The sequence below is a fragment of the Anomaloglossus baeobatrachus genome, chromosome 6 (assembly GCF_048569485.1).
Source record: "Anomaloglossus baeobatrachus isolate aAnoBae1 chromosome 6, aAnoBae1.hap1, whole genome shotgun sequence".
Classification (NCBI taxonomy): Eukaryota; Metazoa; Chordata; class Amphibia; order Anura; family Aromobatidae; genus Anomaloglossus; species Anomaloglossus baeobatrachus.
Window position 1 is genome coordinate 500,597,780 of NC_134358.1, and position 13,507 is coordinate 500,611,286.

The 13,507-nt window shown below is 46.8% G+C and overlaps 1 protein-coding gene across 1 annotated transcript in view; it reads right to left on the reverse strand.

The window, feature by feature from the left end:
• Nucleotides 1–7,886: 7,886 nt before the first annotated feature.
• Nucleotides 7,887–13,507, reverse strand: part of PAXIP1 (PAX interacting protein 1) — a 145,117-nt gene continuing 139,496 nt past the window's right edge. Inside the window, exon 21 of the mRNA XM_075315437.1 lies at nt 7,887–8,343. Coding sequence (XP_075171552.1) covers nt 8,332–8,343 — 12 coding nt within the window. The 3' untranslated portion in view covers nt 7,887–8,331. The remainder of the gene's footprint in view (nt 8,344–13,507) is intronic.

Here is a 13,507-nt window from a genome sequence, read left to right on the forward strand (position 1 = left end):
GTTTGTCTCCTGTTGCTGAACGAACGCCCGCTGGAGCTGGACATTGGTTTGTTGCTGCTGAGCATTAGCCTGGGCCAGCTGCTTTACAAGATCCTCCATAGTGGCTGCTGAGTTAAACTGTAACTTTGCAGGCTTGATCATAAACATGTGAAAACTGGGTTGTTGCCCCTAGCAACCAGGCTGCAACGCCTGTAAGCTTCGTGGACCCGCCGATCCACCGCAAACAGTCAGTAAAAAAAAAAAAAAAAAAAATTCCTTTTTTTTTTTTTCCGGGTAAGTACTTCTTAGGCCATTGCCCTTAGCAACCAGGCTGCCGTGCCCGCATTCTCCACCATAATGTGAAGCGAGCAGCGTTGCTTGGCCAAAAACGTGAGGCAGTGAGGCAGCAGCGTGTTCACACCAACAGTCTATTTATTGTTGCAGCATAAATAGATCCAATTTCCCACTGTCAAAGTCTCTTCCGGATCACAGCCGGTGCATATAGACAAATTCTTTGCATCAAAAAGTCTTGTTACCTTAGGACCCCGTTAACCGCAGGGATCTGTGTAAGGTTCTCCTAGGCTCACACTCTTGGCCTGTGTTCACTCCACACAGAGCCAGCCCAGCTCACACGGCGTGTGTTAGCTTCACAAAGCCTGGCTCTCAACTGAGACACACCCTGCTGTGCTCTGCATGATTTTAAACGAAAATGCCGGACATGAGGATTGCTACAAAACCTGGACTGGGAGGAGGGATCTGTCTCCCTGTTACCCTTTGTGCTATACTCCCAGTAATAGCTATAGCAAACTCAGAGGGTTTCCAGACACATTCTGGGGGACACATAGCGGTCTTCAAATATTACTCCTGTCACTGCCTCACAGCAGTAACAGGCGATCAAAACGTAGCATCTGCGCAAAAATGGTACCATTAAAAATGTTAGCTCGAGACGCAAAAAATAAGCTGTCACTGAGCCATAGATCCCGAAAAATGAGAACGCTACGTGTTTCGGAAAATGGCGCAAAACGTACGCCACTTTTATTGGACAAACTTGTGATTTTTTTTTAACCCCTTAGATACAAGTAAACCTATACATGTTTGGTGTCTACAAACTCGCACCGACCTAAGGCATCACATAGATACATCAGTTTTACCATATAGTGAACACAGTGAATAAAACATCCCAAAAACTATTGTGCGATCACACTTTTTTTTGCAGTTTTTCCACACTTGGAATTTTTTTGCTGTTTTCCAGTACAATATATGGTAAAACCTATGGTTTCATTTAAAAATACAACTCGTCCGCAAAAAACAAACCCTCATATGGCAAGATTGACAGAATAATAAAAATGTTACGGCTCTCGGAAGAAAAGGAGCAAAAAACAAAAACGCAAAAACGGAAAGTGCCTGGGGGCTGAAGGGGTTAAAGCCCATGGCACTGTGGCTAACCTCCCTAGATGTGGAAGGAAAAGAAAAATTGACGAGAGATTTCAACGCAAGATTGTGCGGATGGTGGATAAAGAACCTCGACTAACATCCAAACAAGTTCAAGCTGCCCTGCAGTCCGAGGGTACGACAGTGTCAACCCGTACTATCCGTCGGCGTCTGAATGAAAAGGGACTGTATGGTAGGATACCGAGGAAGATCCCACTTCTTACCCCGAGACATAAAAAAAGCCAGGCTGGAGTTTGCCAAAACTTACCTGAGAAAGCCTAAAACGTTTTGGAAGAATGTTCTCTGGTCAGATGAGACAAAAGTAGAGCTTTTTGGGAAAAGCCATCAACATAGAGTTTACAGGAAGAAAAAAGAGGCATTCAAAGAAAAGAACACAGTCCCTACAGTCAAACAAGCTGGAGGTTCCCTGATGCTTTGGGGTTGCTTTGCTGCCTCTGGCACTGGACTGCTTGACCGTGTGGATGGCATTATGAAGTCTGAAGACTACCAACAAATTTTGCAGCATAATGTAGGGCCCATTGTGAGAAATCTGGGTCTTCCTCAGAGGTCATGGGTCTTCCAGCAGGACAATGACCCAAAACACGCTTCAAAAAGCACTAGAAAATGGTTTGATAGAAAGCACTGGAGACCACTAAAGTGGCCAGCAATGAGTCCAGATCTGAATCCCATAGAACACCTGTGGAGAGATCTCAAAATGGCAGTTTAGAGAAGGCACCCTTCACATCTCAGGGACCTGGAGCAGTTTGCCAAAGAAGAATAGTCTAAAATTCCAGCAGAGCATTGTAAGAAACTCACTGATGGTTACCAGAATCGGTTGTTCGCAATTATTTTGGCTAAAGGTTGTGCAACCAAGTATTAGGCTAAGGGTGCCAATACTTTTGTCTGGCCCATTTTTGGAGTTGTGTGAAATGATCAATGATTTGATTTTTGTTTCATTCTTTTTTGTGTTTTTTCATTGCAAGCAAAATAAATGAAGAAAATAATACCAAAGAATTTGTTATTGCAATCATTTTCAAGAAAAAACTGAGTATTATCTGACAGAATTGCAGGGGTGCCAATACTTTTGGCCAGCACTGTATAGCTGTATGTCCCTTATGGTCATCACTTTGCTTGGTTAGCTCTAGTGTTTTCTTATGATTGCCTGGTTAGCTCTGGTGTATTGTTGATTGCCTGGTTAGCTTGGATGTTTTATGATTTCCTGGCTAGCTCTGGTGTATTGTTGATTGCCTGGCTAGATCTGGTGTTTTATTGATTGTCTGGCTCGCTCTGGTGTTTTGTTATGATCACATGATTAGCTCTGGTGTATTGTTGATTTCCTGGTTTACTCTGGTGTATTGTTGATTTCCTGGTTAGCTCTGGTATTTTGTTATGATTGCCTGGTGAGCGCTGGTGTATTGTTGATTGCCTGGCTAGCTCTGGTGTATTGTTGATCGCCTGATTAGCTCTGATGTTTTGTTTGCGTTCCTGGTTAGCTCTGATGTTTAGTTATGATTGCCTGGGTAGCTCTGTATTTAGGTATGATCGCCTGGTTAGCTCTGGTGTATTGTTGATCGCCTGGTTAGCTCTGGTGTATTGTTGATTTCTTGGTTAAATCTGGTGTTTAGTTATGATTGCCTGATTAGCTCTGGTGTCTTATGAATTCCTGGTTAGCTGTGGTGTTTTATTATGATCGCCTGGCTAGCGCTGGCATTTTTTTATGATTCAGAACTACAGTAAAATTTGATGTGTTTCCATGAGAAAATTCAGACCTCACAGAGAAAATAATCTGGATTTGTTATTCCTGAATTTGACTTTCCTAGACAGTGAAAAAATAGAATGACATGAGAATACTAACCGACCCTCCAGCGTGACCCAGTCCAGCCAGAACAGATTGCTTTACTTCAGTTTAATTTTATTTTCAATTTTATGTTACGGTGAGATAGAAATATCACTCTCTTAAGAATATCCTTATGTTAAAATCCAAGCCAAAATCCTATTATCTGTGCCCTCTTTCCTCTATAATTGTGCCTTCCCTCATCAGTTTCTGATTGCCCTAGTTATTATCTAGAAATTGGCTGTAGACAATTGAGAACATCTCATGACTCGGAATACGTTGGCTACGGAGATGACAGGTTTGCAGAAGCAAATTGTTCGAAGGACAAAAATACCTTGAAGGTATTTAGTTTATTATATTCAAGACTATCTAAAATGCTGTGAAAAAGCAGAACAAAGCACATTCCATCTAGGTTTCATCTTTCTTGGGATGTGTGTGTGACTATGCTTACATTTTCCCAGTAGCATTTATGCAAAGTAGGGAGAAAACCTAATATATTTTTTGTTTGGTAAAACAGTTTTATGCACGTTATTACTATTCATACTCATGAGTCAGATGCGATTTAAACTGTGGTGAGACGTTACGGTGGAGCCGCTGTCCCGAACGCACTGTATGGCTGGCGACGTCCTGTTTGATAGAGGTCCCAGGCTGGATAGATATATCGTGATCTCCACTGGCATCTGGCGCATGACAGATAGCTCAGTCCAGAAAAGCGAGGTCTGCAGTGAGGCACAGGAGGAAGATTCTGGGGAGAGCGGAGCTGAACCAGCTCGCCTCAAAAGAAAACGCTAAAAATCAAACATCGGAGTCCGTGGTTGCCAGGGTGCTTGAGTCCCAGTAACCGAATCCACAGGGCAGGAGGACTGCAGGACTCCTGGCCCCAAAACAACCCAAAGGTACAGCCGCACTTTAGGGGCCCGGTGTTGTCTCCAGCAGAGCGGCATCAGTGAAGGCCCGCGCAGTCTACCATACGGGAACGGGAAGTACCACAAAGCCCAGCAGAGAGAGACTCCATAAAATTAACATAGCGGGGTCCTGTAGAAAAGAAGAAAGCGTAGGGAGAAGGCCTCATTACTCACCTGGCCAAGGAGATACCCCCCGACTGCTTCCAGACTACCGAATCGCTATTACCATCTGTAACAGGCTCCCTGGAGGTCACCGGTTGAGGACAAGTAAAGGAGAAGGTAAAAGAAATCGTTGTCTGTGTCTGTTCCTTTCCACTTCCCTGTCAGCCCTGCACCTCATCAACATCCACCAAAGACTTTATACACGGTTGCCCCGGGGTACCCGCTCCACCTGTGGGGAGCAAGAAACACCTCAGCTGCCACAACACCAGCCCCGGAGGTCCCGTCCAGCAGCTGCGGCTACAAAGCCGCAATCCACAGGTGGTGTCACGAATATTATATAAACTTTATTACCATCTCCCCCATACCGCCACTTTAATTGACTCCACCAGGGTCACGGAGTCGGGCCCCGCCACCGCTGACTACCCCGGGCTAGTGCAGCCCAACACCGAGTCACCTAAGGCCCTGGGGCGGGCGAGTCATAAGCATCTTAATTATTACATCTTTTCTATAGCAGTATTGCATGTCAATATTCCCATAGTCATTGTTACACATATCTTGGTACTACAGAGTGCAACTGTCTCTTTTTTGTTCCTGTGTTTCATGTTCAGTATGCACCTGTTCACATTCGAAAGTTAGGACGTGCCATCAGTCGTGTGCCCACGATCTGGATGCAGCGTGTCCTGACCTGCGGGACCGCGAGTCTCCTTCACAGGAGACGGCAGTTGCTTGTACCCATGATCAGGGTTCAGTGCACTTATAATTGACATGCTGCGGCTTAGAAAGACGCACCACAGGTAAGTGTTTGCTGCGGAAAAACAAGCACAGCGAGCACAGGATTTCTAGAAATCCCATCCACTATGCTCGTACTGTACAACGCAGTTTTTAGGACGCAGCAAAAACACACTACATCCAAAAGGCTGCAAACCCTGATTGTGGGCACGCACCCTTACAATTATAAATCCCTTTCACTCTGCAAACAGAGAGGATTTTTAAGAGTAAAGGCCCTGTCACACACACAGATAAATCTTTGGCAGATCTGTGGTTGCAGTGAAATCATGGACATATTGTTCCATTTGTACACAGCCACAAACTTGGCACTGATTGTCCACAATTTCCCTGCAACCACACATCTGCTGCAGATTTATCTCTGTGTGTGACAGGGCCTTAAGTCTCTTAATGGTTAAAATTACAACGTATAGAATTAAGGAAGAGGCTAATAAGCTTTTAAGGCCATCACTTTTTTTTTCACTATTGAATATTTTCCAAAATGGTGGCAACGAATCAAAGCTCCCGAGCCTGCTATTAGCATTTTGCTGATGTCATGCTGCTCCCCCAAACCAGTAGTAATGTGGTGTAGCCATGTGGTCCCCCAATGTTTTCCCAGTTCTAGCAGTAGTATCAGTAGGTGGGATGGAGAGACTACCACAAATGCGTGACCATTAATTTGGCTTACAGTAAGTGGACATTACCAAAGGAGGTTAGATTTTCAAACAAATCAGATGCACCAAGGACCGCCGAGTGACTAAATAAATTGAATTACATTACCACTAATTGTTCTTTTAACCCCTTTACCCCGGGGCAATTTTTCGTTTTTCATTTTTGCTTTTTCCTCCCCTTCTTCAGAGAGCCATAACATTTTTATTTTCCATCAATATTGCCATATGGCAGCTTATTTTTTCAGGATGAGTTGTATTTTTGAATGAAACCATTAGTTTTACCATACAGTATACTGGAAAACAGCATAGAAATTCCAAGTGTAGTGAAATTACAAAAAAGTGCAATTGCACAATTGGTTTTGGGGTCTTTTATTTAACACGTTCACTATATACACGTTCACGTCAGGGGTCATCAGCTGAACCCGCGCTACCATGGCAACACACTGGCCCCCCCGTGATTACGTCATAGGGCCACCAATGGTGGCAAGGAATGGCGCAATCCCCGCCATGGCCATTTAAATTGCACTGTGTTTGACAGCGTGATCTAAAGGGTTAACAGGCATGGGTGGATTACTTTCTGCAAAGTCTTGGTTTATGTACATTCTATTATAGTATTTAGTACCATTGCCTTTAAACTGTATGACTTGGGTCAAACGTTTTCGATCGCCTTCCACAAGCTTCTCCCAATAGTTGGTAGGAATTTGAGCGCATTGCCCCTGACAGAACTGGTATAACTGAGCCATGTTTGTAGGTCGCCTTGCTTGCACCGGCCTTTTCAGCTTTGCCCATAAATTTTTAATAGCATTGAGATCAGGTCTTTGTGATGACCACTACAAAACATTGACTTTGTTATCCTTAATAACTCACTTTGTAACTAGTTTGGCAGTATGCTCCAGGTCATTGTCCATTTGGAAGTCTTGAGATGTTCTTCAGCATTGCCACATAATCTTCTTTCATCCTGATACAATATAATTTGTGAAGTGCACTAGTCCCTCCTGCAGAAAAATAACCACACAACATGATGCTGCCACCCCCACTTTTCAGTTGGGATGGTGTTCTTAGGCTTCAAAGCTTTTCCTTTTTTCCTCCAAACATAACTATGGTCATTATGGCCAAACAGTTCAATTTTAGTTTTGTCAGACCACAGGACATGTCTCCAAAAATTAAGATCTTTGCTCCTGTGTGCATTTGCAAACATTAATCTGACCTTTTTATGTTTCTTTTGGATTAATGGCTTCTTCCTGACAGAGTGGCCTTTCAGCTCATGTTGATACAGTACTCGTTTCACTGTAAATAACACTCTTACCAGCTTCCACCAGCATCTTCAAAAGGTCTTTTGCTTTTATTCTTGGTTAAAATGCACATGTCTGACCAAAGCACATTCATCTCTCGTACACAGATCCAGTCTCCTTCCTGAGCAGTATGATGGCTGGACATTCCCATCTTGTTTGTACTTGCTTATAATTGTTGAACGAGGCACCTTCAGGTATCTGGACATTGCACCCAAGGATGAATCAGACTTGTGAAAGTTCACAATTCTCTTCCTGAGATCTTGGCTGATTTCTTTTGACTTTCCCATGATGCTACACAAAGAAGCAGTGTATTTCAAGTGTGCATTAAAATACATATACAGGTGTGTCTCTAATTAACTCATATGTTACCAATAAGCCTATCAGAAGCTTCCAAAGATATGACATCATATGGGCTGTCCCATATAGTTTAAAGGCATAGTACTCTTTAGTGTATGTAAACTTTTGACTTTGCAGAAAGTAATAAAAATGCCTTAAAACATTCTCTCTCTCTCATTATTCTGGGATTTGGCAAATATAAATAATTTTAATTCCTAATTGACCTAGAATGGGAAAGGTTTATTCTGATTTCATGTCAGATAGTTAGATGAGGAAAAACATGCACATGTGTCTTTAGATAGTGTATGTAAACTTCTAGTTTCAACTGTATGGCATCTCCCTCATTCTCTTCCCTCCAGTTTAATCTTGATGGTCTTTTTCTTATTATACTTGCATGTAGCAATGTCTTGAACGAAAAATTTAATCATTAATTTCCTATAACCCACTTTAGTTTGAAAAAGATTTACTCTAACAAAAAAAACAAACCAAAAAACAAACTACAGACGCCTGACAACATACAACCAAAGTAAATTTATTTTAAACTTTGGAAAATATCAATATAAAAATGGACTCTGAATTTAGAAATATAAAATAATACAAAAATGTTTTATTTTCTTTCTACTATTTAACAAACATTTAGCCCTTTTTCTCCACAAAAAAATACTTAAAGTACCTTCATTATTTTACATTTACTTAAGAAAAGAAAAGAAAAAAAAACACAAAAAAGAAAGTATTCAACATCTCGAGGGCTCGTCGTGAAACCGCACTATAATACAGACATAATCATTTATGTTAACTTTAACAAAATACACATCCCAAGAAAAGATGTACGTAATTTTACTTCCCTGTACAGAGCTGTATATTCACCAAGGAAACCTGCCCAACATATATTATACATAATGGGTGAAAAACCACGTGCTCCAGCGTGACCGATGCTTTCAGGGTTTCAGAAGCTTTCATGTAAATTTATATGTGTGTTAGTTAAGGAAACATTGAACACAGAAAGACATATTTTATACTTTGCCCTTAAAACTAGAAATGCATGTCAGGGCTTTTGCAATAATTATCATTAGTAATATTTATATACCGTATTTTTCGCTTTATAAGACGCACTTTTGTTCCCCCAAATTTTGGGGGAAAGTAGGGGGTGCGTCTTATAAGCTGAATATACGGATTATATACTGCAGGGTTCAGGGGAGGTCGGGGCCGCTCTGGAGCGGTGCTGGAGGCTGGTAGAGGCTGGTGAACTGGTGAAGGCTGCAGCGGGAGATCTCCTGCTCCCGCTCATATAATATGCACTGCCGCTGTCCATCACCGTAGTGCTGAAACCACACCGCGGTGACGGACTGGGGGATCGGCGCATATTATATTTGCCTGTGATCCCCTTTGATGGCACATGCCCCCCTGTGTTAGATATGGCCCCCATGATGCTGCCCATAGTAAAATAAAAAACTCTTTCCTTACCTCCTCCAGCGTGTCTCCCCGGTCTCCCTCCTGCTGCTGTGATCATGCACGCAGAGATGTCACTCTGCTGTGCCGATCACATGACCGGCACCGAGGACCAGGAAGTGCAGGAGGCCAAAGCTCAACCGCACGGAGGGAGACACGAGGGAGGACAGTGCTGGAGAAGGTAAGGAAAGAGTTTATTTTACTAAAAGCAGCAGCATGGGGACGATATCTAACACAGGGGGCCGTGTGCCAGTCACAGGGGGCCGTGTGCCAGCCATAGAGGACGTGTGCCAGCCATAGGGGACATGTGCCAGCCATAGGGGACGTGTGGCATCACTGGGGGCCGTGTGCCAGCCATAGAGGAAGTGTGCCAGCCATACGGGACATGTGGCATCACAGGGGGCCGTGTGCCAGCCACACGGGGCCATGTGCCAGCAATAGGGCACATGTGGCATCACTGGGGGACGTGTGCCAGCACAAGGGAGCTATATTCAATATAAGGTGGCCATATCCAGATTAAGGGGGCTAATTTTAGGATGGGGGGGCTATGAGGGACATATACCCTATATGATTTGTTAGACGGACACTGGCATTATAAGACAGACCCCATTTATTTAAAAAAAAAAAAAAAAGAGAATTTTGTTAACTTACTGTAAATTCTTTTTCTTATAGTTCCGTATTGGGAGACCCAGACATTGGGTGTATAGCTTCTGCCTCCGGAGGACACACAAAGTACTACACTAAAAAGTGTAGCTCCTCCCTCTGAGCATATACACCCCCTGGATAACCAGATCTAGCCAGTTTAGTGCAAAAGCTGAAGGAGAATAGCCACCCACAAGTAAAGACAGAGCAAGAACCGGAACAACCGGAGCCTCTGTCTACAACAACAGCCGGTGATAACACGCGGAACAAGAAACTGCCAACAGGCAACAGGGAGGGTGCTGGGTCTCCCAATACGGAACTATAAGAAAAAGAATTTACGGTAAGTAAACAAAATTCTCTTTTTCTTTATCGTTCCTATGGGAGACCCAGACATTGGGACGTCTCAAAGCAGTCCATGGGTGGGAATAAACAGAAAACTGAGAAGTAGGCGGAGCCTAACTTCACAAATGGGTGACAGCCGCCTGAAGGATGCGTCTGCCCAAGCTCGCATCTGCCGAAGCATGAGCATGCACTTGGTAGTGCTTTGAAAAGGTATGCAGGCCAGTCCAAGTGGCAGCCTGACAGACCTGCTGAGCCGTAGCCTGGTGCCTGAAAGCCCAAGAGGCACCGACAGCTCTGGTCGAGTGTGCCTTGATCCCCGGCGGGGAAGGCACCTGAGTACACTGGTAGGCATCGGATATGGCCGACCTAATCCAACGAGCTAAGGTCGGCTTAGAAGCCGAGAGGCCCTTACGCCGACCTGTGGTTAGCACAAAAAGAGAGGTGCACCGCCTAAGAACAGCGGTGCGAGACACATAGATCCGGAGCGCCCGCACCAGATCCAGAGTATGCAACGCTTTTTCAAAGCGATGAACAGGAGCCGGACAAAAGGAAGGCAGGGAAATGTCCTGGTTAAGGTGGAAAGGAGAAACCACCTTAGGGAGAAAATCCGGAGTCGGACGGAGAACCACCTTGTCTTGATGAAAAACCAAAAAAGATGACTCCGAAGAGAGCGCAGCCAAATCAGAGACTCTCCTGAGGGAAGTTATGGCCACTAGAAAGACCACTTTCTGTGAAAGACGAGACAAAGAAACCTCCCTAAGAGGCTCAAAGGGGGGTTTCTGCAAGGCCGTGAGGACCAGATTGAGGTCCCAGGGATCCAAGGGCCGCCGGTAAGGCGGAATGATGTGAGACGCGCCCTGCATGAAGGTGCGCACCTGAGCCAGCCGGGCGATACGCCGCTGGAACAGCACTGACAGAGCCGAGACTTGTCCCTTGAGGGAATTGAGGGATAGTCCTAGCTGCAGACCGGACTGTAGAAAGGACAGAAGGGTCGGCAAGGAAAAAGGCCAAGGAGCATGGCCGGAAGAGCAACACCAGGACAGGAAAATTCTCCAGGTCCTGTGATAGATTTTGGCCGAGGAAGACTTCCGAGCCCGAGTCATAGTGGAGATGACTTCAGGAGGAATACCAGAAGCCGTCAAGATCCAGGACTCAAGAGCCACGCCGTCAATCTGAGAGCCTCAGAATTCTGGCGGAAAAACGGACCTTGTCAGAGAAGGTCTGGGCGGTCCGGAAGATGCCACGGCACCTCTACGGACAGATGGAGCAGGTCTGGGTACCAAGCTCGCCTGGGCCAGTCCGGTGCAATGAGGATGACCCGACGGCCCTCCATTCTGATCTTGCGCAGAACTCTGGGCAAGAGAGCTAGAGGGGGAAACACGTAGGACAGACGAAACTGGGACCAATCTTGAACCAGAGCGTCCGCTGCAAGGGCCTGAGGATCGTGGGAGCGAGCCACGTAAACCGGAACCTTGTTGTTGTGCCGGGATGCCATTAGATCCACTTCCGGAGTGCCCCACTTGCGGCAGATTGACTGAAACACTGCCGGATGCAGGGACCACTCGCCACTGTCCACGGTTTGACGGCTGAGATAATCTGCTTCCCAGTTTTCCACGCCTGGGATGTGGACTGCGGATATGGTGGACTTGGAGTCCTCCGTCCATTGAAGGATGCGTTGAACCTCCAACATTGCCAGGCGGCTGCGTGTCCCGCCTTGGTGATTGATGTAGGCAACCGCTGTCGCGTTGTCTGACTGGACTCGGATGTGCTTGCCCGCCAAAAGGTGGTGAAAGGCTAGGAGAGCCAGAAGCACAGCTCTTGTTTCCAGCACATTGATCGAGAGGGCTGACTCGGACGGAGTCCAAGTGCCCTGTGCTCGGTGGTGGAGACATACCGCTCCCCAGCCGGATAGACTGGCATCCGTGGTGAGGATCACCCAGGACGGGGCCAGGAAGGAGCGTCCCTGAGACAGAGAGAGGGGCCGAAGCCACCACTGAAGGGAGCCCCTGGTCTGTGGCGTTAGAGTGGCGAGAGTGAGCGAGACACTCCGCTGACAGTGTGCGCTGGATGAAGCCTTGACTAGAAGGTCGTCCAGGTAAGGAATCACTGCCAACCCCTGGAGGTGCAGAACCGCAACCACTGCTGCCATGACCTTGGTGAATACTCGAGGGGCCGTGGCTAACCCGAAGGGGAGAGCCACGAATTGGAAATGTTCCTCTCTGATTGCAAAACGTAGCCAACGCTGGTGTGAAACTGCAATTGGCACATGCAGATAGGCATCTCTGATGTCGATGGATGCCAGGAAATCTCCTTGGGTCATTGAGGCAATGACTGATCGCAGAGACTCCATGCGAAAATGCCGCACCTGAACATGCTTGCTGAGAAGCTTGAGATCCAGGATGGGCCGGAAGGAACTGTCCTTTTTGGGGACTAGGAAGAGATTTGAGTAGAAACCTCTGAACCGTTCCCGGGCGGGAACCGATACAATTACTCCGTTGGCCTGCAAGGATGCCACGGCCTGAGAGAAGGCGGCGGCCTTGGAGCAGGGGGGAGTTGACAGAAAAAATCTGTTTGGCGGGCTGGAAGAGAATTCTATCCTGTAGCCATGGGAGAAGGATTCTACCCAAGCCGGGGGTTCAGCCACCGGAGCCGGAGCAGCCGGAGGGACCACTGTGGGTGCGATTCCAGGCTGAGGCATTGTCAGGTTAGAGCAGGCATCACAATGTGGATATGTGCTCGGTTCAGGCAGCACGAGCTTACATGCAGTGCATATTGAGTACAGCCTTGCAGCCTTGCTCCTCGTGTGAGACATGCTGCTGAAGTGGGGGCTCTGAGCCAGAATGACCCCCAGAGAGTATATAAGAAGGTCCACAACCTGAGGTTGTGGCTTACCAGACCGTTTGTGTGCCCTCCAGATCCCACAGCCCGGACCCCCAAGCAGCTTAGCAGGGATGCTGCAGCCAGCGCTGATCCAGAGAAAAACGCTGAGAAAATGGCGCCGGAGCGAGGGGGCGGGACCTGCTCTGAGAGCGGGATCTGGAGGGCCAAGGAGATTTACAGGGGAGGGGACATGTACTCAGAGAGGAGTGTCCCTCCCCTGTGCCGAACGGCCGCTCGGCGGAGCCGCACTGTCCCTCTGCATGATTGACATGCGAGGGCAGTGAAATCGAAAGTAGGCCTCCGGCGAAGCCGGGGCCTAAATTTAAGCGATGTGGCCGGCGCGCAGGCACCATCGGCGCGGTTCTCAGGCGACAGCCAGAGAACCGGCCGGAAATGTCACAAAAGTTACACAGCACACTCTCCCACCATAATAAAGTACCGGGACCCCCCGAATATAAACGTCTCAGGTACTTAGCTTGCTGAGACGCAGGGTTCCAAGTCCCTGGGGATGAGTGCTCCGTCCAGCAGGATCCTGAAGGGCTGCAGATGGAGACCGGTCTCCTGCAAAGCAAGGAGAACCGTGCTGGCTCCCACTTCAAGCCAGAGCCCGAGGGATGGTGAAGGAGCGCGGCATGTAAGGCTCCAGCCTTGTAAATCAACCTTAACAGCACCGCCGACACAGTGGGGTGAGAAGGGACATGCCGAGGGTCCAGGCTTGGACCTGCTTTTCTTCAAAAACTTTCCAAAAATGAAAAATCAGATGAGAATGCATGTGTGGATGTATGCCTCCTGAACACAAAGCAATGAACTGGCTAGATC